The sequence below is a fragment of the Pyrgilauda ruficollis genome, unplaced genomic scaffold (assembly GCF_017590135.1).
Source record: "Pyrgilauda ruficollis isolate IOZ18807 unplaced genomic scaffold, ASM1759013v1 scaffold17, whole genome shotgun sequence".
Lineage (NCBI taxonomy): Eukaryota > Metazoa > Chordata > Aves > Passeriformes > Passeridae > Pyrgilauda > Pyrgilauda ruficollis.
Window position 1 is genome coordinate 9,764,688 of NW_024515875.1, and position 27,412 is coordinate 9,792,099.

General features: G+C 43.6%; 2 protein-coding genes across 6 annotated transcripts in view; both read right to left on the reverse strand.

Annotated features, from left to right (window-relative positions):
- Positions 1 to 2,855, reverse strand: part of USF3 (upstream transcription factor family member 3) — a 34,481-nt gene extending 31,626 nt beyond the window's left edge. For all 3 annotated transcript variants that reach the window (XR_005954802.1, XM_041463839.1, XM_041463838.1), the window contains exon 1: positions 2,755 to 2,855. Coding sequence is in view for 2 of the 3 variants with exons in the window: in XM_041463839.1 (XP_041319773.1) it covers positions 2,755 to 2,799 (45 nt within the window). In the remaining variant the exon portion in view is untranslated. The remainder of the gene's footprint in view (positions 1 to 2,754) is intronic.
- A 3,685-nt stretch (positions 2,856 to 6,540) lies between these two features.
- Positions 6,541 to 27,388, reverse strand: NAA50 (N-alpha-acetyltransferase 50, NatE catalytic subunit). Of its 3 annotated transcripts, none has more exons than XM_041463837.1 (5): positions 27,217 to 27,388; positions 14,563 to 14,696; positions 14,001 to 14,120; positions 13,007 to 13,073; positions 6,541 to 10,510 (listed from the first exon to the last, which is right to left on the reverse strand). In XM_041463837.1, exons 1-5 carry the CDS (start codon positions 27,222 to 27,224, stop codon positions 10,330 to 10,332), a joined length of 510 nt encoding a protein of 169 aa, XP_041319771.1. In that variant the 5' UTR covers positions 27,225 to 27,388; the 3' UTR covers positions 6,541 to 10,329. The 3 variants fall into 3 exon arrangements, with proteins under 3 accessions (XP_041319771.1, XP_041319770.1, XP_041319769.1); XM_041463836.1 differs by having other exon boundaries at positions 14,563 to 14,699; XM_041463835.1 differs by lacking the exon at positions 27,217 to 27,388 and having other exon boundaries at positions 14,563 to 14,734.
- Between the last annotated feature and the right edge of the window lie 24 nt (positions 27,389 to 27,412).

Below are 27,412 nucleotides of genomic sequence, written 5' to 3' on the forward strand. Positions count from 1 at the left end.
AAGGTGTGCATGCATACCATCTAACAGCTTTAAGGTTCTTTTTGTAACAACTCCAGTTATAAATCTCAGGGCTCTGAAGAAGTGTACTTGCCTCCAGCCTGAAGGACTGTCCATCCCCAGTATTGCCAGTCATTTTATAATTCTTCATCTCAGTTGTGTTTGTGATTCCTTTAATCAAATTAAATTCCTCAGGAACATGTTTTCTATTTTGAAAGGTGCCACTGTCCTTCAAAGTGGCACAGACTTTGCAGTATTTTTCACAAGTTCTTGCGATACAACCAACTACGATTCATTGGGAAACCCTTTGTATCAAACGCTATGCTTCTTATACTATCTTTCCCCCAAGCCAGGTGTCACTTACAAAGTTATTTTTAAGACCCTAAAAAGCACTACTGAACAAAAATTAAACCACAGAATAGCTCCTGTCAAATCCAGCACGCCCCAACCCTTGACTTCTTCGCAGGTCTATTTCTTTCTACAGCATCCAGCTTCAACTCATACATTGTATTAATTCATATCCAAGGGAGACACGCTTGGTTACAATATCACACACTTTGTATCAAGGCACTTTGCAAATTAAAATTGTGCTCAGATACTCTGAATGCACCATCCCCAATCTCTCTGTAGCCTAATTCATTGTACTTCAATATGTGGAAGCCAGAGGTGCTCTTACAACTTCAACACGTGGGGAGAAACCATCAGCAACCAAACAATGCTCAAAAAGTTCCTCTGTAACTCCTGTGCCAAAGAAGAGTCAGGAGCATCCCCCACATTCACCTAAGAAGAGCTGAGGTGGAGAACAGCTGGAGTAGCTCAGCCAGAAGAACACATTCACTAAATCTTTGCCTTCTTGTTCCCAAGATGTCTTTGACATTTCAGGGTACTAAACTTCAGCTGCAAACGAGAGTCCACACTGCACACGGCAGGCGTGGGCCAGGCACATGGCACAGGGCCACTCCAGAGACAGTCCCTTCAGCGTGTCCCTGGCCAGCTCCTCAGAACACTGCTTCAAACACCAGGAATCAAAGCAGCAAAGCCACTATCAAAAACTTACATCCTAATTATCCCTTTGCAGCTGTCAGACTCCCCCAGGATCCACCACCATTTTTCACCTACTCCGTTAAAATCTTCCCATGTATCCATAACCTAAGGGAATAAGTAAGTCTCTAAGGGAATAAGTGATTTCCAAACACTTCAAAATTTGCAATGTTCTTGTACTGTTTCACACACCTGATGTGATTTTGTGAATCACATCAAAAATTATGCTCACAACACGAGCATTTAAATTAAAAATTATGCTCACAACACGAGCATTTTTCTAAGCTTATTTCCCATTCAGTGGCAAACATATTTTCAGTTGTCAAATGTACTTCATCCCAAAATGTACCTATGAGTTATTGTTACGGTATTAATTGAAAATCAAACATTAAAGGTTCTAAATCTTTCTAATAATAAGCATTTACCCATAAGAAGTTTCTTCCTTCCCATTTGTCTGATTACTGCACACAATTCAAGAGCACTGAGCAAGGCTCTGCAGTTGGTTGAAGTGCTGCATAACACGGTCATATAAATAAGATGGTCCCAATGACTTGTATATGAAAAGTAAAGCTAAAATCATGCCTCTAAAACAAGCTGGTACATCACCTGACTTCTGGATGCTTAACTGTGCCATCATTATCTCTGCTAGAAGTGTTTAATAATTGCATGTCTAGATGAAGTCTAATAGAAGTCCAAGCTGTTATGTGAAAAGCAAAAACACAGTTTTGTGATTTTTGTACTTATGGACAGAAACTCAACACATCACTACTCCCTTTTTCTTTGCCTTACTTCTAATTTTTCCCTATAGACTTCCCTGGACAATGGGCATCATGTGCCACAGCTGTACCTAACTATAGCTATGTGAATGGGCTCAGCTCATTTGTGCTGCCACAGGGAGCTGCATTTTAGGTGCCCTGCCCTCAATGCGAGCAGCACCTGTGAGTTACAAACACTTCTGTGTCTGTCACTGTTGATTCCCATAAACTCTCCAACTCTCTGAAGCCTCTCCTGCTGGAAAATTTGACTGAAATCGGCCAGAGAGCTGAAATTAGCAAGCAGACAAGGAATAGACAGACACATCCATCAGACTTCCTTCCTTCGGAGACCAGGCTTACAGCACGTCCAACGAGAAACGTTAGCTACGAGTGACCGAATTCTAAGCCAGAAGCTGTCCCTGGAGGCTCATCACCCATTGCCTGAGGTGTCTGACACCGCGGGGGTGTCACTGGACTCGAGCACGAACACCCCGCGTCCCGGATCACGCCGGCCCGCGGCGCAGCGCCCGCCTCCCGCTGCCTCCGAAGCGAACTCGCCGAGCGGCGGCTCCCGCTCGATCCTCTCGCAGCACCAAGACCGCAGGGCGGTGAAACCCCGCCGCTCCCAAGCCTGCACCGCTGCTCCCCCGACTTTCCCTCAGCGCAGCCCAGGCACGGGCAGCCCCCGCGGCCGCGCAACTCCGGGGCAGCGGAGCCCGGGGCCGCACCGCTACGGGCCGCCCGCGCTCTGCGGCTGCACCCGGCCTGTCCCGGCCCCGCAGCCCCTGCCCGGGCCGGGCCGGGCACACCGGGGCCGGACAAAGGGGCACCGGCCCCACCGGCATCCCGGGGCGAGCGCGGCCCCGGCCCAGCGCGACGCCCCGGCCCCGCCGCCGCGGCAGCTCCGGGTCCATCTCCTCCCGCTGCCGCTCCCGCCCCCGGTCCCGCCGCCGGCACTCACGGTCGGGCCGGGCGCGCTGCGCGGCGGCCCCAGCGCCGGGACCATCCTCCGCCGGGCGGACACCCCGCGCCAGCCCCGCCGCCGCCTCCGCGCCACTGCCCGCCCGCGCAGCCCACCCTGCTGCTCGCGCCGCAGCCAATCGCCGCGCGCGGGGAGAGCCCTCGCGGCCAATCAACAAGGGCCAGGCCGGAGAGGGCGTCGCTCGCCCTTAACTGGGCGGGGCGGAGCGGGAGTGCGCCAATGGGCGCCACAAACACTGGCGGCACGGACCAATCAGAGGGCAGGGAGGCAGAGACTGGCGTCAACAAGGTAAGGTGGCCGAAACAGGAACTGGCAGGGAGCGGCGTCCCGGGCGGCCAATGAGCGCAGCGGGAAGAGGCGCGCGGAGGGGCGGGCGGCAGCTCTTAAAGGGACAGCGGCCGCGCCGGGACGGGAAAGGTTGCGGCGTTGGGTCGGTTCCGAGCGGCACCGGGGAAGGGACCGCGTGTGAGAAAGGAAAGGGCCGCGTGTTATTTTGCGTGTGTCGCTGTCAGATGAAAGAATCCCCTCCTGCCAGGGCGAGAATGACCCGAGCGCTGCCCTTCGCCGACCTCAGCCGGGGTGTGTGAGAGCCTCGCGGCGCGGCACCGCGTTCGTGCGCCCGAGCGCTGCCCGCGCCCTCGGCAGCCGCGCTCTGCGACGGAGCGGCGGGCAGAGATAAAGGCTGGCTAAAGATCTGCTACGTGGAGCTGTCCACGAGGAGCCAGCCACGTCCTGTGACTGTTCTGTGCCGTGACTGATGCTTTAATCGACGTCTTTCCTTAATTTTGTCACACGCTCTGCCCATGCTTATTTCCGGGGAAGAAGGCACTCATCCATCTTCCTCATGAGTTAAATCGGAGTTTAGGAAAAGTGTTGCTCTATCCACGAAATGAGAGACTGTGGATCATTAACAACTCCCTACTACCTCACTTTTTGCTTCCTGCTAATGCTTAATTCAGTTATCATCCATAATAAGGCAGCTTCCCAGTTCCAGCTCAGCTCCCTGAGAAAGCATCTTGTATCCGTATGCCTTCTTAAAACATAATAGAGCAGGGACAAGTTTCTGACGCAGTGTCCAAGAACTCTGCTGCTGCTGAAATGAGTCATAGCAGCAATCAGATGTTAAATAACCCAAAGCATTTTGTTTTGAATAGCTGCCACTTGCAAAATAACCTTGCGGCTGACATTCAGTGAAAAGCCCATTTGCGAGCTGTGAAGAAAATTGAGGCCCAAGCTGTTTTTGCAGAGGAATTCTAACATTACTATAAATACCAGCTTGAAAGTGTAAAGTAGGAATGTAAATGCACTTTTTTTGCTTTTCATCATCTTTGGTTCTGATATGACACAACCAAACTGGAAGACAAGCGAAACCTGAAATGCCACTGCTCCATCAATTTATTCCAATATAAATTGAGGGGGGAGCTTTCTCTTCTGAAGGGTAGTGTGCATTTTGGTGAAGATTTTCACTAAATAGCCACCCCCATCCAAAGCAGTGGAACCAAGTTTACCTTCTGACACTCTTGTGATCTACAGTGTTTGAGTTCATAAGTGGTCAATACCAGAACAGGGTTAAATATCTGAAACACTGTGGCAAAAATCCCCAGGTGAAATCGCATACAACAGGATCCTACCTGTTTCTTTTGGAAAATATAAATGTACAATTATATGGCAAGATGGTTAAAAAAATGAAGTGCTTTTGTACAAATACTTGTAAGGAAAGCTTTACACTGAATAGATAATTTGCTGTTCTTTTGAATCAAGAAGTTCTGCAGCTTTATTTCAGATAATCAACAACTTGAGTGCAATTTTTTTGACCTTTTTAAAAAAATTATTTAAATTCTCGGCTGTAGTGCAGGTTTGGGTTCAATAATTCAGTGAGCAGTACTGGCCTAAGTCTGTATGATGTGATAGAGCAGCTGACAGGCAACCAGAACACAGGTCAGCGCATCTTTCCCCGTGCAGGAGTTTCTTGGACTGTGGGTCATGTACATTCAAGGGAGTGAAAGAAAGCTGGCAACTCAGCAGTTTAGAGAGCTTCAGCTGGTGGTGCCACAATGCCTTCAGGCAGAATGGCAGCAAAGCTGAATGCTTTTACAGTGTTAAAGCACTGAGGAGCAGGGAAGAAGGCAGAATGAAAAGAGAGGGATAGAGTAACCATTCCATTATCTGTTTGAATTGATGCCTCTTTAGGGGCAAGAGAAAAGAACAGGAGGCAGGACACTTGTCCCTTACAAAGCATCTGGATTAGATGGGCTGAATAGACTTAGAGAACCCCTATGGAAGGGAAATTAATACTGCCAGAAGCACATGACAATGCTCATCTGACAAGATTGGTTCGGTAGATTCTCAAAAGGACTTCACGTAAGAGCTTTTGGACAGGGATTTTTTAAAGTAATCTAAGATACTGCAGGATCAGAGGATAATGTCCTCACAGGGACAGAGAACTGATGAAAAGACAGAATAATCCCAGTGTTCCACATGAAGTGAATAACTTACCACTCTCACTCGATCCTGGTGCGGTAACTGTTCTTGAAGTAGTTGTACCAGTAACAAATTAGAGATAACAGCACACCCTGAGTGATTACAGAGGTGCCATAAATGCCCATGTTTTGAATGCAGTGAGGGGAATGGGAGTGCCTGTAGAACCAGCACAGCTTTGGGAAAGCACAACATAAATGATCAGGAGTCCCTGCTAGCTTCCCTGTAAAGGACATCTCAGTTGTCTAGTATTGTACAGGTTGTTCTAAGAAGCAACTGGAATGAGGAAGGAGAAGGGAAGAAACACAAACCAATAAAAGCCCAATGCTTTGGAGAACAGCTGCAGCAGTTTAAGTACAGCAAAGGTTTTCCAGTCTCTGCAGCTGCTGGTGAGGCTGAAGTGATGAAGGCTGTACTTCTGGTAGCAGTTCACTTCCAGCTGTGCCTTCCAGGCCCTCCAGCAGAGGTCAGGGAAGACAGCTGGAAACAGCCACTCAAGACTACAGACAAGTTTCAGAGCGTGAGCTTTGCTTTTGCACCATTTTTCTAATGAATGCAGCAACTCCACTGATATCAACTCTGTTGATAAAGCAGTTTCCAGAGGAACTGAAATAAGTGAATAGAATACACTCTAGGACATTTAGGGAAACTCTTTTCCTCCAGAACCTGGGCCAGAGTGCAACTCCCATCACTTCATAAATGGCACTTCAAAGCAGAAGAGGAGCACAGTGAAATTACAGACAAAAAACAGCTTTAACAGAAGAGACTGGAATTCTTAAGAAGAGAGATGAGTTTTACTTAAATACCTTTTTGGGAAAAGTCAGTATGGAAGAGTATGTGCTCTATGTTAAGACCAGTCACTTTTACAAGTATGGACCATAGGTTTTCAAAGACTGCGGTCAAGATTTGCAATAACTAGCAGCTAATTTGGATACTTTGAACTTTTTAACCTCTAAACCCCAAACCAGAGTTCTTGACACCTGGTCTGTTTGTTTACAAACTCCTCACTAATCAATCAAAAATATTCCAGAACAGTTCGTCTTCTCCTCCCTCCTACCCCACAAGACAGGATTTCTGAGGAAAGGCTCATTACTTCAGGGAAAATAAACAAACAGATCTCACTCTGCACAGTTGTCAGACACCTGTGACATTCATCCTAGCAACCCAACACACAGTTCATGTTAGAAATCTTCTGAGTTACACAGTTTATGAAACATCTGAGGAATAGTCTATATCTGATTTCCAAAGGAAACAGCTGGACAGCAAAAAAATGCACATGACAAGTTGTAAATGACATAACTCAAATAGTGCACGTTTATTCTGAACGGTATTTCTAAGGAGTTTGAGAAAAACAAAAACATGCTCCTGATGTACAACAAGGGCAATGATATAGATTAAAAATGGACCATCTTATTGTAAAGAATTTGCTCCCCCTGCAACTTAACTTGTAACATTGAGAATGCATCTGTAAACTGCATACAGCATACCTTTCACTAAATCTCAACTCAAGAGACCAGTGGTGGTCTTAGCCAAATTAATCAGGAAGCAGTTGCAGATTCAAAAGAAACATCCAAGTCAGCAAACACTTTACAAAACACAGACATTGTGCATAGCAGCTGACCCTGGATTACAACACGGGGGAGAATAAAACAATTTGGGGGATCAAATTTTTACTAGACACAGGGCACCATCAAGATTTAACTAAATATCATGTAAGTTTGTTTCAATTGTAACAGTATGTCATATTTAGTTGGCAGGTTTAACCATTAGCTGCATCATGTAAACTCAGCCAGTTTCTGTATACACTAAATACATTCTTCCCCCTTACCCCTCCCAAAAATGAGGGATCTCTCTTCTGGATGATTCTTTTGCTCCTGTACCATGGTTTCCTCAAGTAGGAGTCTTTTTGTAGGTAATATTTCATACTTCAACCGATGTGTGACAAAGCCAGTTGCAGAGATTCAGGAGTAACTTTTATATACACAATTTACACTCTAAAGCTGTTAGTTGCATACTTTTTCTTGCTAGATCTTCATCCAGAACAGGAGGTGCTGGTGATTTTTTTTCTCCCACTGAAACTCCCAACTTTGGAAAAACTGAGTTGTTCACAAGCTGTTAATTTCAAACTAGAAGGATGTCCTCCTGCAGCAACAATCAAAGTAACTGAAGTCCTCTGCAGTAAGCCCATACTTCACACAACTTCAGTGTCTCCAGGTAACAGCACTAAGATACAGACAGCACTCTCCTCCCTCACTCAACACAACTGGCAGACTAATAAAATACAAATGTTTGTCATCCAGAACTACTGACCTTCACTTGCCCTTACCCATGTACAGGGAACACAGTTTTCTTAAGATTCAGATAAAACCTTGTACTCAAGATTCAACAACTGTTTTCCAGGATTAATAGCCTGGGAAAAGGAGTCTTAGATTTATTCTCTCTTCCACCTCCTACTAAACATTTTGTTAGAAGTTACAATGAGGCAGGTCTGCTGTGGAATAGGAGCTTTAAGAATTGTTCTCATGGATACATTCATAGAATGATGGCAGCCCAAAGCAAAAAGAGACAGAAACAAAGGTTAATCCAAGTAAGTTCAGACATCAGACTTGTACTTTTAAACCTGAAGAATAACTGTCTGTGAAACACACTGATTTGTGGAAGCCTACGACAACAGCAAATCCTAAGAGTTCATATCCCCACACCCATCTACCCAACCCAAACACTTACCACTTAGTTCTAGAAGAATGAAGAGCACTTTGCTTGGCACCAGAGGCAGCTATGGTCTGAGTTACAGCTGTGCTGCACGAACATCCTCAAATACAATACTCTCTCTCTCCCTCCACATACTTCTCTTGGTTTGGTCTACAGATGGCCAGGGAAACTATGTTGGCATATGACAAGCTAATTGTGCTTCGATACATCCCCTTCTAGAAAGATGCTAGGCTGCCAACATAACCACCACGAGCAGGTCCTAGCTGTACTGAAAATAAGCTTTTGTCAAAACTAGGCTGCCTCTGGCCACGGGAACCGTTTGCATCTTTCTAGCCAGAGTCTGCCACCACATGTTGCAAACACAGGTGCTCGGGCCATGCAGACGGGCTGGTTGGCCACCTGCCCATCTCCAAGACTCCATTAGTGCAAACTCAGCAAATTCAGCAGCCACTTTCCAGCACAGGTCTGTCAAGATGCACTCCAACAAATGCTACACCCCTATCAAGGAAGGAGTAACTGTGTAGCAGCTGGTATAGTCATCCCTAGGGTATCAAAGACCACCTAACGTGCAGCGAGGGGTGCCATCCCTTGCCTCACCACAATTCCCGTTTTGGGAATTTCCAAGTCACCCTCTAATGACTGGACAGCACCTACTAACCAGATGTATGCTGCAATGCACACTACAGGTTGGAGGCTTTCAGAGCGGAAGAATTCAAGATGCAGATCTAAACTTTAAAAAACAAACAGGAAAAGAATACAGTTCATCATCTACATGGGGGATGGGGCAGGTTGGTGTTGTCTCAGCTCAGTGCACTTTCCCAGATGCTTGGAGAAGAGTCCAAGCTCAAGTTGGTATTTATATTGGCATACATAAAATTGCTGGCAACAGTGCCTAGAAAGGAGCACTGGTATTCACGCAAACAAAGCATGAAAGGATGCAAAGCAGAGCTTAGTACAGTTTACTGTAGCCTCAAAGTTACAGTACTAAGAAGAAGCCAGCCAGCCTATTTTCCAAACCCATAAAATGCTCTAATATACGCTGCTTTCTCCGGTGCTCCACGAACACCCTCTCACCAGAGGAGAACTGCATTATTACTACTGAATGCGGGAAGGGGAAAATAATCTTCAAAGGAGCAAAACCACGCAGTTCTTCACCACCTCCTCCCAAAGGAGCTCATAAACACAGCAAGTCCAGCCAATCCCAAGCAAATCCAGGAGACCCTGCAAAGCTATGTGATTAGGGTCAGATTCATGTCTGTCTTCTTAGCCTTGCTGCCTGGTTTCCTCAACCCTTACAGCTGTCACCACAGGTTCAGTAGCTGTAACAAAGTTATCTGGAGACAGGTGCCTTGCCTTATGTGATCAAAGCTGGTAAGGTGGTCACAGTCACTTTTTCCATCCCAACAACACAGATAAAACTAACTCTCAATGAGCCCTGCAGAATTTCACCCATTTTTAAAGCAAGGGTCTTGCCTCAGGATTCATATTTTTACAAGGTTATTCTTACAAACACCAGATCTAGCTCTTACTCTGGCAAAAGTCTGCTGGGAGTTGGGTAAATGAAAATAAGAAAAAACAAAGACCACTCTAAATCCTCCTCTCAGTCAGTTAAGAAGTGTAGCACCAGCTTGGGTGAGGAGTATTTAAAAAAAGCATCCAAAAAGATCAGCCCAGGCAGAGTGAAAAGGTATGGTAAAGTAGCCCACCCTTCTCAGCAAAAGATGGAGGAAAAAGCCATACTCAAAAATATTGGGAAGAACTAAATATACGTTTTTGAGGTGGGGGAATTAAAAGGAAGAGTGGGAAGTACTGAAGTAACATTCAAAGGTTGGGGGAGAGTAAAGTACCCTGTAGGTTATAAAAAACACAATAATGTAGGAGTCAAAGGACAAGATATTGCTTTGCCTTTTCCCCCCCATTGGGTTTACATTCTGCTTACTGAAAGAATAATTCTGAAGGAAACTTGCCATCAGGATAACCTGCTCAAGCCCTCCACACCTCAAACTTAAAAGAGATCTGCACACCTTTTCCCACCCCAACAAAAAACAAAAACAAAAAATCAGCCCCCCGTCCTCAAAAAAACACACCAGAAAGGAGAGCTTAAAAAAAAAAAAAAATCCAAAACCAACCAAAACCCAACCCCAAACATGATTGGACAATCCTTGGAAGAAGCATTACATTTTGTTGGAGAGAGGTCAAGAAAAAAAAATTAAGATGAAGGGGTGGAGGAAAAAAAAAAAAAAAACTGTAACAAAATGAAAAACCAACCAATCAAAAAAGAAAAAAAAAAGAAAAAAAAAAAGAGGCCTCTCTTTCCTTATTTGGCGACAAGCAAGTGCAAGAAAGTGTCCGCTGGGGTTTTGTTCAGTTGTCGGTCTTTTGCACATCTGCATTCTGGCCAAGACAAGGGGCTTTGAGGTTTTTCTGCAGCACGTGAGCATCTGCGGGCTCTATCCTCTTGTAGTAGTTCTTCTTCGTCTCAATGATCTCAAAGCCAAACTTTCTGTAGAAGTCAATTGCGGATTCGTTGCTGATCTGGACGTGCCTGGGACAGAACAGGGCATAGAGAGACAGGGGTCAGTATTCTGCCTCCATATTCAGAATGGCCAAAGCAGACAGCTACATAGAGACAGGAACAGCGGTGTAAACCCAAGACTGGAAATGTTGGTCTTCCCAATTCAATTCTGGGCTATCACTCAGCTCCTGGATGGCCCATGGTTGTCAATAATAGTAAATGTTTCCCCTCAGTAAAACTCTTTCAAGAAACACAAAATAGCAGAGAGACTCTGAAGCATTACTACATCAGTAATTTCAATTTTTCTTCATCTTAATAAACAATATGGCAGATATTCAGTGGAAATATGTAACAGAGTTTCACTATAAAGCCAGCTTTAACCTCCTGTACTAACACTTTGCAGATGACCAGAGGAGTTGTCTCAGCGATGACCCCAACACACTGTAACATACAATTAGCAATGGTGCTCGATATGATTTTAACACCTTGCTCTACTCTAACCACTCCTCTCTCCTCACAAAAAGCTGTAATACAAAAATGGCCTATGGATTTAAAAAGTCCTTTTGCCTTGTATTTACTTCCCCTAGAGTTTTACAGATTTCGCTAGCACGTTTCAAGGTCTCCAAAATAAACAGCCATCAGTTTTTTATCCCAAGTGACTATTTTTATCCTAAATGACTATCCTAAATGTCCTAAAGGACATTTATTTGCACAAGTTTCATTAAAAAAAAACACAAAAAAACAAACAAGCAGCGAGAGAGAAAAGAAATAAAAATGTGTGGATCAACAAAAGGCATTCATTAAACACTTCCAAAATTCAGTGGACACTGCACAACTTCATGAATCACTTTGTCATGACAACACACTGCCTAACTACAGAACCAAAGTAACTGTGGAAGCAACAGCACAGCAAAACAAAGGATTTTAGAATTAAGCCAAATAAGCACCAAAAAGCTAAAAGGGAACTTAATTGCAATGACAAATTTAGGCAGTGATATCAAATTTGGTGCTAAACTGCATAATATGTTTAAATAGAAGATGCACAAGCAACAGACATAGTAAAATCAACAGGCCACTAAAAGAACTTTAGCCCAATTTTGGGGGCTATTTATTGTCATGCCAGAATCCTTGGTCTAGGAACTGTAAAGAAGGATTATGAAGGATTTGGGTGGTTTTTTAGAACCAGCAAACAGTTCCTTCACTGTGCACACAGTAAGATGCAAAAGTAAAAAGGACAGCCCCTGTCCCATTATGCAGGCATCTCAGAGAGAGTTCATTACCACTTCTCCTGAGGCAGGAGAGCAGGAAGGAATATGACCCAAAGGCAACTTTACTCAGACACCTCTTTAAAACATTCCTCTTACAGAGATGGCACAAAGCAACAACAGCAGAGGACATGGAAGAGTCCACACCTCCATGGCAGAAGTGGACTGAATTTGAGGAGAAAGTCATTCCATTTACAGTGATATCAGTGTATGAAACCCTCCTCACAAAGCATTTTCCACAGGCCTGGCAAGTATTCAGGGTGTAGTTCTGCGGCAGTGTAAGTCCATCCAAGCTGTACCTGCTGTGGGCCTATCCCCAGCAGTGCATCGTGCTTGCACTGGTGTGATGGCCAAGGCAGTGATGGACAAGGAGGAGTTGGCTCAGAGAGGCAATCAGGCCAAAAACTGCCATCAGCTCACTCGATAACCACACAGATACCAATGCACAGCAAAAAGCAGAAGTGTGAACCCAGCAGCAAAGGAAAAGCATAGTTTTGGCATGTATGGATTTCAGACTCCCTTTCCAGGGGGACTACTGGTACTGCCCTCTACCCCAGTGCTTGCTCTCTTGCCTGCATCATGCCAAGTGCTTACACAGACATGCAGTTGATTTTAAAAATAACCAAAACAAAGCACAAGAAAACCACCCCCAAAACCCAAACCCACACTAGAATGAAAAAACAACACCCAGAAACAAAACTGAGAACAGCTTTCCCAGCTGGGTTAGGACACTGATCTAGTTTATTGTTTTGCTGCAGAAATAGTTGACCTGGCAGTGTACAAGAATGAGAATAGCAGTTATTACTGAGTGTAGTAAACTTTCAGTGCTTGCAAACATCTCTAATATTCTAACCCACAGAGTGCTGTCATAAAAGACAGGAAGCAAATGCATCAACACTGCATTCAAGACTTGCAGTATTTTCAATTCTGAAGATGACCTTGTATGATAAAAATAAAATCCTTTCTAAAAAGAATTTTTTTTGGTCTTACAGTGTAATTTTGCTCTAGAATGTAATTTTGTAACTAAACTACTTTCAAATTCAGCAAATTTGCAGAACCCTTTCTAAAACAAGCAGCTTTTGGTTTTCCCAGCATTACACAACAAGCCCAGAATATGACCCCGGCATTCCTCCTGGTACTTACAAGATGTTCCATGACCCCACTACAATATACTAAACCCTCATTTGGATCTCCATCCCTTTGCTCCCATATCTACCTGTATCATCTCTCAAAAATGCATGAGTGTAACTCATTTACTTACAGATAGATGTTGTCAAAAGTGCCATCTTTTTCACAGATGTTTAAGACATGATTCAACATTTTAGTTCCTGCCAAAAGATAAAGAGACACCTTAGAAAATTGGAAGGGCACAATTTAGTCTGTACTTAGCTAGGTGCTTCCTTGAGGAGAGGCAGGTTAACTGTAGGTAGACTAAAATGATAGCGTGAGAATTAGGAAAATAAAACATGATGTGTATTTCATTTTGTCTCTGATTGCTTATAAACCTTAATTCATTGTTTCTTTGAAGAAGAAATAAAAATCACAACAGACCAGAAGCATATGTATAAATCAGCTTATTTTAATACTAGTTTCAAACTCAGCTCAAAATACAGCCAAAATATTTATAAAGCAGTGAGGGCACTGGTAAGTTTTTTTACTAAAGACCTAGTACAATAATTTAAAATAAAGTTATCTTTTCAGTCAGTTTGTCAAGGCAAACAGGTTACTATAGGTCTTGATTAATCTGTCCTATGGGTTTGCAGTGTGGAGCAAAGAACTAAATGCAATACAGACCAAAAGCAGGTGCTACCACTGAGCAGCAATAATCAGTAGTGACAAAATAAATATAAAACCCCTACACTCAGAAAAGTGAAGAGAGAAGCCAATGAAGCAATGTTGTGTACTACTTATGTATGACTTGCATACAGGTTACATATCTCTGACAAATTATTTCATCTCTCTCTGCAACAATTTTCATATCCATAGAAGTAGAGTATTTACATCACAATATGATAATATTATTAAGATTAAAGTAATCTGAAATCCTGAATTAAAAATTTCTACAAAAGGTTTATTTCTGAAAGGCAGAGAAGAATGAGCACATGATAAATCATACTCTTTCCCCCAAGTCCTTTCCAAAGAAATCAGCAGTCTAAAGTGCACTAACTTGGTTAAAAATCTGAAAGGGCATTTAAAAAGCTGGACAGGAACCTGGTTTCTTTGATGCCTCAAATACAAAAGAAGACCCTCCTTACCTATTCCTAGCCTTCGGTAGGGTGCCAGGCATCCAAGTGTCATGATGTACAGTCTCTTCTGGTTCTGGGAGTGATCCACCCTACAGCACACTGCTCCCACTGCAATATCATTGAAATAGGCTGCCAGGAAGGGAAACAAAGGTTTATCAGTAACAAGTACAGCTCTTTCATTTACACCCTATATCTTCCTCCCTCCCGCTCTCTTAATTCTCCTATCCAGATAAAATAACATACATTGTGGATTCATACTTGGAATGAAGTAACTAGTGCTGCTTTGACACAGTGGTTGCTCATTACTGTTCACACCAACCAGCAATGACATCACGAGGTAAGCTGGCAATGCACAACTGTTTTCTTCTGGAACAGTAAACATGCTTATTCCCAGTGGCACGTAATCTATTTAGAACACAGACCCTCTGCGGCTTCTTTGAGGTTCTTAAACAGTTATTTTCATGATGTAAAACAACTGAATAGAAGGAGCTGCTATTCAAAACCATTATGGATAGCAATGATGACCACTTCTGCCACCACAACCCACAATTACTGGCAAGAACATTTGTACCTAGTTTGGCAAGTTCGCCAACCTCCAGTACATCCTTGTAGAACTTGTCATTGTAGCTGACAGGAAAAATGACCTGGTTTAGCCTCTTCAGCTGCTTAATGTTGTGTGGCGTCACATCTCCCAGCTCGATCCGGCTACTGGAACAAATCAAAACATGCTTAACATCTGACATACTGCAACATTTTTAAGGACACCCAAGATCAATTACTTCGCTTATCCTTAGAGAACTGTCTCACCTAACAATCAGCTCAATACATATTTGGACTGCCACATCCAACCCATACAACCAAGTCTTATGCTGGTGGCTGATTTAAGTCCCAAATCTACTTTCAGTCAGTTCTATACAGTCAGAAGTTTCTCAGGCCACACTAAACACTAATGTACCGTAGTATGTATAGGTGTGGTTTTACTGGGTGGGAGACAGGAGAACATGGATCTCTACAGAAGTATTAGCTTTAACATTATCTCACTCACTTCCCTTCTGATCATCAAGATCACACACACAAAAAAAAAATAAATTAAAAACCCCAATGAAAATATGGGAGGAACTGGAAGCTAGAACAGAGATCAAGGAAATGAAGTCCTTATCCATGCTTCAAAGACAGCCTCAATTTTGCCACCTATCAATATAAAGCCTATGCTTAGACAAAGTCATTACTAGACATCTTTCTCTAAAAACCAACAGTACTGTGTGCACCAAATATATTAAGCCTGTTAATGTGCAACTGTGCCCTTCTCAAGGTGGTATCTGCATCTACTTTGATCATCACTGAAATCTTTCTTCCTGCTGAGAGCAGAACCACCACCTTAAAATACACTGAATTATACTGAGAAGGAACAGACCAAGCTTCTCTCTTTTCTAAGACTAACCTCCTGACAGAAACACTATACATACAGAAGAAAATTAAAAAAAAAAAAAAAGAAAAGAAAAATAAATTTAAAAATAAAGAGATTAGTTACCCTTGGGTGAGGGCAAGCAGTTTTAACAATGATTACAAGAATAAAAAATAAAAAGACCAAGATAATAAAAATTTTTTCCCAAATGACTACCAGAATATGTAGAAAGCCAGTACATGGAATTAGAAAAGCACAAAATTCTAGGCTCATACCAGACCTGTTTTACTGAATAGATATGGGCAACCAGATTGTTTTTCTGCCCAAACAGCAGTAAAGACACTGTTTGCTCTCAAGATTCCTTTCTTCATGTATGGCCATTTGCACAAGTCCCTTTGAGTATTACATTCCAATACAATGTAAGTCCCGAGCTAATAAGGATGATGTTCTCACACTATAGAAGTACTCCCAGTGTAAACAAGCATGCAATCAAAGTTATGAGATGGTGGAGAAACTGTAGTACTTGTTTTGTGCCCAGCTTTGCACAACTGCTCAGCATAGCACAGCAAGGCTTCTTTAGGCTCACAGAAGGCAAGTTCTGATCCCAGCCAGCAGTGCTGCTGCCTTTTTCCTCATAAAGGGAGGAGTAAAACTGTGGCATGTGGGTTCTTGGGTATATTTGTGTCTGTGAAAGAGTTTTGCTGGAGTAGGGCACCTCAGTAATCTCGTACGAGGAGGGAAAAGAAGCCTGAAGAGTCCCTTTTGCTGCAGTCTGCCATGAGGGTAGAAACCGAAGGGAGCAGGTCTCAGCTGCCCAGCTAGGTCAGATGAGCTGCAGTGCAGGAGGTCAGTAAGGGAGGAAACAAACCTCACATCCATACTCAGTTACTGAAAACCAAGACTGCTTCTCCAAATAACACAATATTAACCTTGGTGATACAAAAAAGTATCAGTAGTTCCAAGCTTCTGTAGATCCGCAATGCTAGCATGATGAACTCACAAGGAAGTTGCTATATACAACATCTTTTAAGCAAAAATCCCTGACACATACCATCATAAGGTAGTGTTTTCTAATATTATTTAAAGATTAATTAATTACTAATCAAACAAACCAGGCATTAGAAGACAGTCACTATAAAATATTTATGATAACAGTGCAACAGGACAAAAATATATTACCACAGGCAGCCAGGACTAAGATGGCTAAGAAAGGGAACATGGCCAAAAAATGGATCTTCACCAAGAAGGTTTCAGACAGAGAACAAATAAATAAATGCAGAAGCAGAGTCTAAGGCTGGGAGCTTCTGAGCCAAGATATCACCTCTGAGGCTGGCATCAGGCCAGAGAAATGAGCTCTGTTAGTAGATGGCTAAAAGGCACTTGCTGACATCTCCTCAAGCCCCTGGACTTCCCCCCTCTATCTCTCACCACTTGCCACATTCACTGCTGCCTCCTGCCATCTCCTGCTACTTGTCTCCTATGCTCTGTCACTATCTGGTTTGTCCTTGCAAGAATTACACCAGGGACAGTATCTTATCCTGGAGAATAATAGGAAAGAGGTTTGAGAAACACTGCAGGAAGCATAAATCGAGACCCTAAACATATATGTTTAAATAGCATGTACTCAAACCATAAATTACTTTAATGTATAGCACTAGCTGATGAAATCAGCACCACATCCATTATGCTCAAAACCATTTAATAGGTAAATTAAGTAAGAACATGGAAAGGAAGACCCACATTATGAGAATTCATCATTTTGCCTGAGGACAGTGTGGCAAAAGTGCCACTGGGGCCTTGAGTAAAATCATGGGAAAGCTGGCACTGCTGCCGAAAGCAGCAGTCTGGCTGTCCCCGAGCCACTAATTTCCATCTTCTTGCTGGTATAAACGTTTGTGCATCAATGTAGTGAACCACTACCAATTAAAACTAACCTGGACACAAAAAGAAAAGTTTAGTTTTAACCCATATCAGTCCCCTGACTGCGTTTATCACACAAGTACTCTGCCAGAATAAAGAAGAGAAAAAAAGTTTCCATAGGCAAAACTAGTTGGTTCTGGAGCAGAATTGCCAGTTCACCCCAGTTTAAACTGGAAGTACTGTGCAAGAGGAGCACAGGGGTGTAGATTATCCAGTACATCTGTGAAAACAGTCTACAGATGTTGTGCCACACTTTATCATCCATAGAACAACGTGCACTTTGAAAAACTACTCCAAATAGCCAAGATAAAGCACCTGTAATAAAGGACTCAAAATTATCTCTCCCTTATTTTCACCAAAGCAAAGCAAGCAGCTTTGTGGGGGCTTTTTTGTTGTTGTAAGTTTGTATGTTTAACAGCAGTTTACAACTAGACCTGGTTCTTCAAGTGAAGTCTCAGCCAAAGCAGTAACTTAAGCGAGTTTACTATGTCAGCTAAGGTCTGACTAGGCCAGTCCTGTGCATTCCAGTTTAGTAGAAGGTGTACCAGAAACACTTGTCCTCTGCTGTTGCAAAGAAAAAAAATACATTACGAGCTCAAATTATCATACCAGAGAACATACAGATGTGTAAAGGACCTGAAGTGCCCAGAAGGCACGTGCCCTCCCGTAACAATAATGCCACTGATATTCCTAAGAAGATCCACTCTTACTATTGGCACCCCACAGCTTAAATGGCACTCCATGGAATATGCAACAGTCAACTGTACTCCATCTCAGATGTCAAAGCTTCTGGGACAAGCCAGTCACCCCATCCCAAGCAATTGTTTTTTACCACAGAGGAATGAGGGACTCCTGGCTTATCAGGTCAGACCTCTTACTACTACAGTGTTCTACAAATCCATACACTCTCCTCAATGAAATACCAGAATTCTGAAGCCACTTAAACATCTTCCATTGTAAGGCTGTTCCCAAGCTGCCATTATTCTCAGTTAGTTATTCCAATGTGCTCAAATGCACCTCTATGCTGCCTGGAGATGATGGGCACCATTGCACAGGCCTTTTCAGAGAGCTCTCATGATGTCTTCATACCTTTCTTCTAACTAAAGCCAAGCTCCTGGCCTTTTCCTGTAAGGCTGGCTTTTAATTCTTACTATTGTCATACTAGCCCTTCCTTACATTTCTTCTGATTAAAGTTGATTTTCCTTAAACATGGCTAACCAAAACCAATTACAGCAGTCCAAACACTATTGTCCTGTCCAGTGGCACTAAGTTTTTCCTGTCACTACTGGAAGCATTTTCCTGACATATCCTAGGACTACATTTTCATGAGAAATATGCAGCGTTTTTCACGACTGCTACATTCCATGACTTGGTCACTGGGGAAAAAAACTCTTGGAGAATTTAAGTAGAATACTAGTAAAGGCAATCAGCTCCTGGTGCATAGGCTGCTATCTGTTAAAAGTACACAGCAACACTGCACAGCAATTTAAGAGCGGAAGTGAAGAGTGATCCACCAAATCTGAACAGAAGTGTGACTTTAGTGAGGTGACAGGCACCACTTCCTGAAACTGGATGCATGCCCAGAACATTAGCATTAACACTCCTGCTCTTGCATGCCAGTGTCCTAAGATCCTCCAGGCACTGGCTAGAAAAAGCATCACACATTTTGCAGGACCAAACGCAATCTAGTTAGTCCTGCAGCAGTTGCATTGCTCGGCCTGCAGCTTACAGCGCCATGATTCGAACAGTCTATTTTTCCTACAATGTCTTACATTGACACTAGTGGAAATAACACAGGCTACATGAGACATTAGTGGTACTTATGTTAAGACTGCCTTTTGCTGCACAACATATACCAAAGAAGAACTGCCATACAGAATGACAGCTCAAGAGGCAGCCAATTTGCAGCCACAGTTCAACAGGAAACGCAAATTCACTCCCTGGGAATAAAAAGTGCCCAACACTAGTTTAGAACCAACATCAGGGAGAAAAAGTGAATTTCAAGTTTCTTAATGCTGTAAGAATCTCAGTCTCATTCAACTTTAAATAGTGCAAGTCTCTCCCCAGAGGGCTGTGCCTGACTGAAACAGATCTCCGTGTAACTGATAGCTGGGCTCCAGCTTATTGAAGGCATCTGGCAGGCTAAATTTAGAAGAGCTGTATCTGAAACTTGCAAAACTTACTGAGGAGTAAGTCAGGAGAGGCAGCACTGAGAAATGGGCCCTAACAAATTAAGAGGACTTCAGAGAAGGTTTGTCACCTGCTAAGCGGCCAGCTAGCTTTATTGCTTCTATTTTGGCATCCAAGTCAAAGCAGGAGTCTAGACAGGATAATCCGCTCATAAAATCAAACCAAACCAGAACTATGAAGGCTATAGACCTGAAGGGTGGGGCTCTGCTTGGATTCTAGTCCAAGGCCAAAAGACCCTCTTCTAGTGTTTTGGGGTCGCAGGGATTTTTATGGGTTTTTTTGTTTGCTTGGTTTTTGCTTAGGATTTTTTTTAATGGATGAGCTGTCTTGCTACACACACACAAGTTAGTCTAGTTCTTGTGGGCAGACCAGTATGTTTTCAATTATCTCAAAAGATCTGTGGGCTGCATATCTACTCTGCTTCGCTTGTCAGAAAACCAGAAGGATAAGTACAAACCTAGCATGCAAAAAGCCTTACCAATTTGCTCTGAGACCCCTGATCTTTAGTCCTGCTTACTACTGAAAACATGTGTTGCATGACACCTGATACCCTGCTGGACATTACCCCCAGTTCTGGCCTGCAGAAGAACACAATGATGTACAGAAGAAAAAATAGCAATTTTAGAATCAGAATTAACAGAAGACTTCATTCAAGACTTGCAAGACTACTGGATGTCACTATGAACAGGTTTCATGCATCACAACTCTCCAAGACATACATCAGACCCTTACTGCCTCTCCCTTTAGCATTAAAAAAAAGAAAAAAAATACACAGCACATTACAGCCAAGTTTCTTCATTACATCTGGATGTCATATAATTTACTCTGCTTCAGCCTAGAAAACCTGACCACATACAAAAGACTGGCCAGTCTTCACATGCAAGAAGCAAAGCTATGCTGTAATAGCCACACAGTTTTTCCAGCTGAAATATGCTCTACCTAGGTCTCAAATCTTCAAGTGAAAAATAAACTTTCCCAAGAAAATTATAAGTTATTCTATTCTGTAGATGGATAGAAAGAGCATGACAGAATTTTCTGACAGAAATTTCAAACTCTAAAATGGCAAAAATAAATGTAGCTGGTCTAGAACAGAAAAGCAGACACACACATATATCACTTAGTTGTCCATAAAATTCTGCTGCTCCAGAGCACCTCACAAGGTTAAGGCCAAAAGATTTATTCAGCCTATCCTAGGTACATCAATATCAGGTGAAAGAGGAAACAACTTGTCTGCCATCATACAGCAGATAAAAGGCTGCCAGAAAACCCAACTCTTCATTGCTGCTCTAAAGCAAGCTCACAAGAACATTGATTTTTATTCATGATTGCTAAACAGAAGTACTTTCACTATTTTGAAATAGCTTCCCTCAAAATTAGTTTTGTGCCTCCACTAACTACATCCTGAGACACCTTATAGACTACTGCCCCTTTCCACACCCTCAGTGTCCCCAGATCTAACAATTATAACCCTTACTTGCCTCCCGGAAGATCATGACCCTTTGCTAATTAATGTTCATGAAGTACTTGATCGGGTAAGAACAGAGGCTTACCTTCAAATTCAGAACAGAAGTGATGCTTACAAAGTACCTTATTTACATAAATACATCTTGAGGGTACTTCTTGTATGTACACAGGTAACAAACTACATAATTGACATACCAGGACAAAATAATTTTTCTGCTTCACACAAACTATTTCTATAGGTCACTGAAAATGCATTTCTTTACAAATGCCTTTGTCCATTAGAGTAGTGGGAAAAAGAAGTCAGTTCATTATGGGTTTCCTACCTATACTTTGGATTTCAGTCCCAGAGCTGGGTTTTGCAAGGTGTTCAAATCACACATTATATTAATAACATACTGTGAAAAATTAACTGAATGTGCTATCAGTTTCATGTGCCTACCTTAAAAACACTTCTAAGGCAACAATAATTTCCCTCCCCCCATCCTTTTCCTAATTTTCACTAAGAATGAATTGTTCTCAAATAAAAATTTGTGCTGAAGATCAAAAAACAGATCTCCTTTAACTGCAATTTTCAACCTAATTTGTGATCTTTGCCAACAATTCTGAGTGCCATGTAGAGGAAACTTTCACGAGCCATCCGCTGCTGCCCAGGTCTCATCCCATACTCTCAAGAGAACATAAATTCAATGCTCAGATGGTGGAAATCACATTTTTTTCAGGTTTAGAGATTCTAGGCTGCTGAGGGCCAAAAATCACATGGAGCCTGGAAAGGAACAGGGAGAGGGAGAAGGAAGGCCAAGTGAGCTCAGGAAGGACTTCATGCATGAAGATCTTACTATGAAGCACAGTATTTTCAATTAGTTAAAGAAAGAAATACTCTGCCTGCAGGAAAAATGATATTCAAATATCTTAATCTTAGTCACCTAGTGACAGTGTTGTAGAAATGGTTTTGGCTCTATTTCCAATAAAGCCGAATTTCCTTCTTATAATGAATTCATTTAACACACTTTGACACAAATACACAGTTACCTCATTTCAGTGCTGTGCTTTGCTGCTCTCAGGTCTTCAAGGCCAAGAGTCTCCAAATAACCAGGTATTCTTCTGTGCAGAGATTCTCTCTTACCCTGGCTTCCACACCTAAAACTCCCTCCTGACTAACTTCTGCTGCTTTACAACAAACTCCCACATGGGTCACTTCTTCCCTTTCTCTTTTCCAGACAGGAGTAGAAAGTAATCCTGGCTCACTTAGAGCAGGAGTTATGCAAGGAAGTACTGCACTTCTCTCTTATCAATTCCCAAACAAATATAAAGATCCAACTTTTGATGTTCTTTCCTCTTCTGGATAAAAATATCTAGCGCCTTCTCAGATTATTGGTCTGAACACTTCTAATGCTTGCCAAATGGGCAGGCTCTTCAAGTTCTGAATGATTTCCACTAGGATTAAAGTATTTTTCTGGCTCAACCATCACCCATTATTCCCCATTTTAAAAGAGATTTAGTGTGGCAAAGGGGGATGCATCATTTCTTGTCCTCAGGAGATGGCAGCAGAGTCTGTGGCATTTGGTGATTAACTGATGTTACTACATTTTTCACAGAAACATCCCAAACTACCAAGGCACATCTACATGCAGAAAGAACCAAATGGTCAAACAGTGCTCAAAACACAAGACTGCATTCTAAAGTGCTTCAGTAAAATGGCTACAACTCCTCTGCTACCTTCCTACCCTCCCAATCCTTTCTACTTCGTGGAATGTCTTAATCTGGTTATGGAATTAAACTCAAAGTGGTCAGAGTTATAAATCAGGTTAAAGTATCTATAATAAACTGCACTGAGTTTTTTATAACCTCATTTAGAAGCTCTTAAGCCATTTGTAAGCTTGCATATAGGCAAGGTCTAAATTTACCGTCCATGAAAATAAATGCAGACTATAGCTCACATTTGGACATTTCTAGGTTCAGAAAAAGCCTAAAAAGAAAGTGATTTTCAAGCTCAATTACCTTTTTTGTCCTGACTCCAGTGCATATGACCATTCAGCAGTTTTCTCATAAACTTGGAACTTCCTCCCATATATGTTAAGCTTAGCACTGTGCCGAGCAAACGGAAACAATTCAGCAGCTCTGCACAATCTCTGTCATACTAACTCAGGAGAGAAAAAACCCTCCCTGTTCTCCTCAGAAACATGATCATCTTCAGGACCTTGAAAGGTTTACTCCTTGAATCCAGGCAAAACAAGCAGAGGTATCAGAGCTTACCATAATGACTCCCCACACTTCAGAAACAACATAGTTATTTTTCTGTTATGCTCAGTACTCCCCAGCTTGTGATGTCTCTCCTACAGTCAGCCAGAGCAGCACAAAGTCAGCCAGAGCAGACACACTGCAAAGTCTCAGGCTTAGGAAGTTCTCTGAGGCAGCAGGTACCCATTGTGTAGGATGTAGCCTGGAGAACTCTTCCACCGCAAGTCAAGAGGACTCCTAGGAGCTACAAAACCTGAGACTTAGCTGCAAACACAACAGTTCAGAGGCAATCTCCTAGGAGTGTCTTACCAAAAGTAGTTAGTGCACACTTCTTTCTAAGGCTGGTTTAACACACAGCACTCTACTTCCTCCCTGTTTCAATCAGTTTTCTGCCACATGGCTCAAGATGTGCTGCCCCACGACAATCTCCCAGGTGTTTCCCATCAAAACTGGAGAGGGATTTGGTCAATGTGAAAAAATAACACATGCACAGGATCACAGACACTGGGCCCTGCTTGTAACATGCCCTGCTGGCTCCTTGTATGTGACAACCCTGGTCACACAGCAGGTACATGCACGCAGTGGAGCACACAGGTCCTGCAATAGCCTCGTGTAATGTGATTTTTAGGGAAGGCTATCAGGGAAAGGCTGGATGCCTTACTTTCATAGGTTTCTGAACTGAAACAAGTCAGAAATGCACCCTTACTTTAAGACATCAAATGTCACGAACAGCAATCAGCAAATGCTCAAGAATCAATGCAAGACTTTCAGTTTTCTCTCCTGAAAACCAGCAGCATAACAACTAATGAAAACACAAAACCACTGAGCAACAAGTGAATCAACACCATGAAAACAGCAAAGTCAGGGAGTATTATTTACATATGCTCTACAGAAACAGCCAGATTACTACAGACAGTGGAACCTGAATCTCTTCCACTGGTATTTTTCCTCATGCAAACACAGCTCTAAAATAGATTTTCAAATTCAAGAGCTAACAATAACAACATATAATAAATGAAAAAATAAATTACTCTCTAGAGAATCATAAGGTTCACTTACAGAACAGTGAACTACCTTAGTTTTTCAAGTCACATTTAAGAAAAAAAGGGAAACAAAATGAGACTCTATTAAAATTATTCAGAAGGTGAGGATAGAGTGAACATAAAGCCAAGTCTCACAAAACCAGGTGAAAATTAATAGCAGTTCCCAGTTGAGAAGATAGTGTTTAACTCATCAAATAAAAGAAAACCCACAAAATTGTAAGCAGGTGAGAAAGCACAAAAAATCTTCTGCTATTTCTGGAACCAGAGGGCCCAGGTAGGTCACCTAACCTCAAACACCCTGATGACAGAGACACTACAACCTGCTATGCATTATTAACACACATCTCTGTGCTATTTCGAATTCAGAGAGCTAAGAAAGAACGCTGCAAGACACAGACATTGACTACACAGTCTTTTAGATCTGAAATTTCATGCCGATGAACCGGATAGTTTCTTTTTTAATTCCTTCTCTGCCAAAGTAGACTCTTCATAATGACAGCTGATTAAACATCAGCTGCTCTAAGCACTTCCAAAATCATCTCTGCATTTTGTGGTGTGGGTTACAATGCAGTGCATACATTCCCAGAAAAAACAGTCAGATGGAGTCAGTTTGTTCAGAAGGACTTGTCCACAATTTTGCATTCAATACTGAAGACAGACCAGATCCCTTCAAGCCTATTAGTTTCTGTATGGTGGGAGCTGAAGCTTTAGATCTATTTTTGGACCCATCTTTTGACAATACTTGTACTTTAGGGATCTTCACCGATCTTTGTAACTTAAAAAACAATTTGGATTTGTTCCAGAGTACCCCTGTGTAATTTATACATTCCTTTTGAACTACTTTTTAGTCCTTTGAGTCTCATTGTATTTAAATGGGGTTATTTTTCAATTTGAGCTCTGCCAGCATATTTGCCTCCATCTGAATTTTTAGAGAACACCTGGATTCAATATAAGAATCTGCACAGGAATATGAATTTATTCTGCACCAGAACGTGCTGTGTGGTGCTAACAGTGTTTTGGCAAGACAGGAATATGCTGCTCTTCAAAGAGATGAAAGAGTACCAGAAGAGCAGAAATACCAAGTACAGAACCCAAAGCAGTAAGCCCTGAAACTGAACCAGAAATAAAGCTCCTGTAAGTAAAAGTAAAGTGACAGAAATGAAGTTTGGTGCTCTGGAAGCAGAAGAGTGGTATGCAGGTTTTTTCTCCATAGCCTTTTATTCTAAAAAAAAAGTTACAAGAAGTAAAAAAGCCCATGAAAAGAGAACTCCTGATCAGTGCAAGCAAAGCCAGGCCCAGTTCCTGGGGGAACACTGAGCACGGCAGTCAGCTCTGGCTGTGCCCTGCCAGGACATCCCCAAAGCACCAGCCTGGCACGCCTGGGCCACTTTCCCACTCGCACATCCAGGTCCCAGTAACCCCGTCCCACGACTGACACACAACCAAAGCAAGGCTAAGCTGTAGCAAACAGCAGAACGGTCAACAAAGGATAAAAGGAAACCCAGTTCTGTCGGGAGTGCTGCGGAACAAGGATCACGTTGAGTGCCACCTCATCCTGTCTGATCCGTGCTGCTGCTCTTCCCGCAAACCCCGCCGTCCTCATTACAAGGGGACTAAAAGTGGGGGTGTCCCATTTAATGCAGGGTGGTGCAGGTGGATAAAGGGTTGTCCAATATCCCAAACACGCCTATCTTATGTCAGCTGAGAGTTTGTTTATTTGGAATCATCCCTGAACCTCTTTCTACAGACACCTGCCAGCCCCTCAGGATGCCTGGAGCTGCTTACATGCTGTAAGAACCAGCTAAGAGTGTGCTGTCGAGCAGTCTTGTATGACCTCACCCCTATTGCTAATAAGCTAAACCCCTTACCATTTCTTAGTAAAAGCTTAAGTGATTCAGCTTCCATTCACCCTGCCTTAAGCTGCCAAACTGGAATAATAATACCCATCATTGCATAACACCAGTTCCAAGGGGACTGGTTTAATGCTCTTTTGAAAATCAGCTGGGGAAAGCTTCCTCTGTGCCTATGAAGAAACTGAGGCACAGAACTGGAACAAGCACGTTTTGTGGAGCGCAAGTGATGCTGAAATTAATAAACATTAGGTGGTTTAGCCAACACTGAAAAACCTGTCCCAAAGTGACCTGGACAAGGTCAGGCAGGTCATCTGACACCAAAGCACAACTGTGAGTGTAAAGGCCTCCAGTCTCGTGTACAAAAACGGCACCTCACTGCCCCCACTGAGAAGGAAATCAGCGTTTTCAGCCAACCAGATTTGAAATCTCTAGTTTTCAGGAGACAGAGCGAAGCGATGCCAGGCCCAAAGCAGCGGGTGTGCTACAGAAACATGACACAGAACACGGCTCATTTGTCATCCATCCACGCTGTACAGCCTCCACGTAGCAATTAAAGACTTAAAAAACCAACAAAAGTGCTAAGAGGACGTTGCACACAATAGCACTGCAAAACCACACACATCCGAGGCTGGCAGCTTTTTCGCACACAGCGAGCGGCGCTTCTTTGCTACCGCCAGACAAGGAGCAGACACGGACGAGAGCCCGGCCAGCATCCCCGCCCGCTCTGCAGACCGCCAGACCCCGCGGGGCGGGACCCCCGAGCACGGGGAGCCGCCGCGTCCCGCCCGCTCCAGCGCGGGGCTCAGCGCGGACAATCCTCGCTCCGGCGGCGGCACGACCGTGACGGCGCGGGAGCCCCGCGGGCAGCTCCTGCTCAGCCCAAAGGGCGCCAGCGGCGGCACCGCCGGCTTTTCTCGCCCGGAGGGACTCCCCGCCACGGGCCCCGTCCCAGAGGGCGGGAGGGACGCGGCGGCACCCCCCGAGCTCAGAGGCGGCGGCACCGCTCGGCCCTCTCCGCCTCCCGCCCGCCGCGCCGCCCGGGCCCGCCCCGCTCCCAGCTCCCCTCCCGGGCGGCCCCGGCGGGCCCGGGCCGGGCCGAGCCCCGCACTCACCCCTTCATGGTGCGTCCGCGGCCTGCCCGGCGTCCGCACTGGCTGCGTCCAGAGCCCGGCGGTGCGGGTGTGGCTCCGGCCTCCCCGTGCTCAGCGCGGGCAGCTCAGTCTCCTCCCGATCCTGATCCCGATCCCACTCCCGCTCCACATGGGCCTCCGCCCGCCCCGCCCCGCTCCGCCCCGCCCCTCCCGCGCG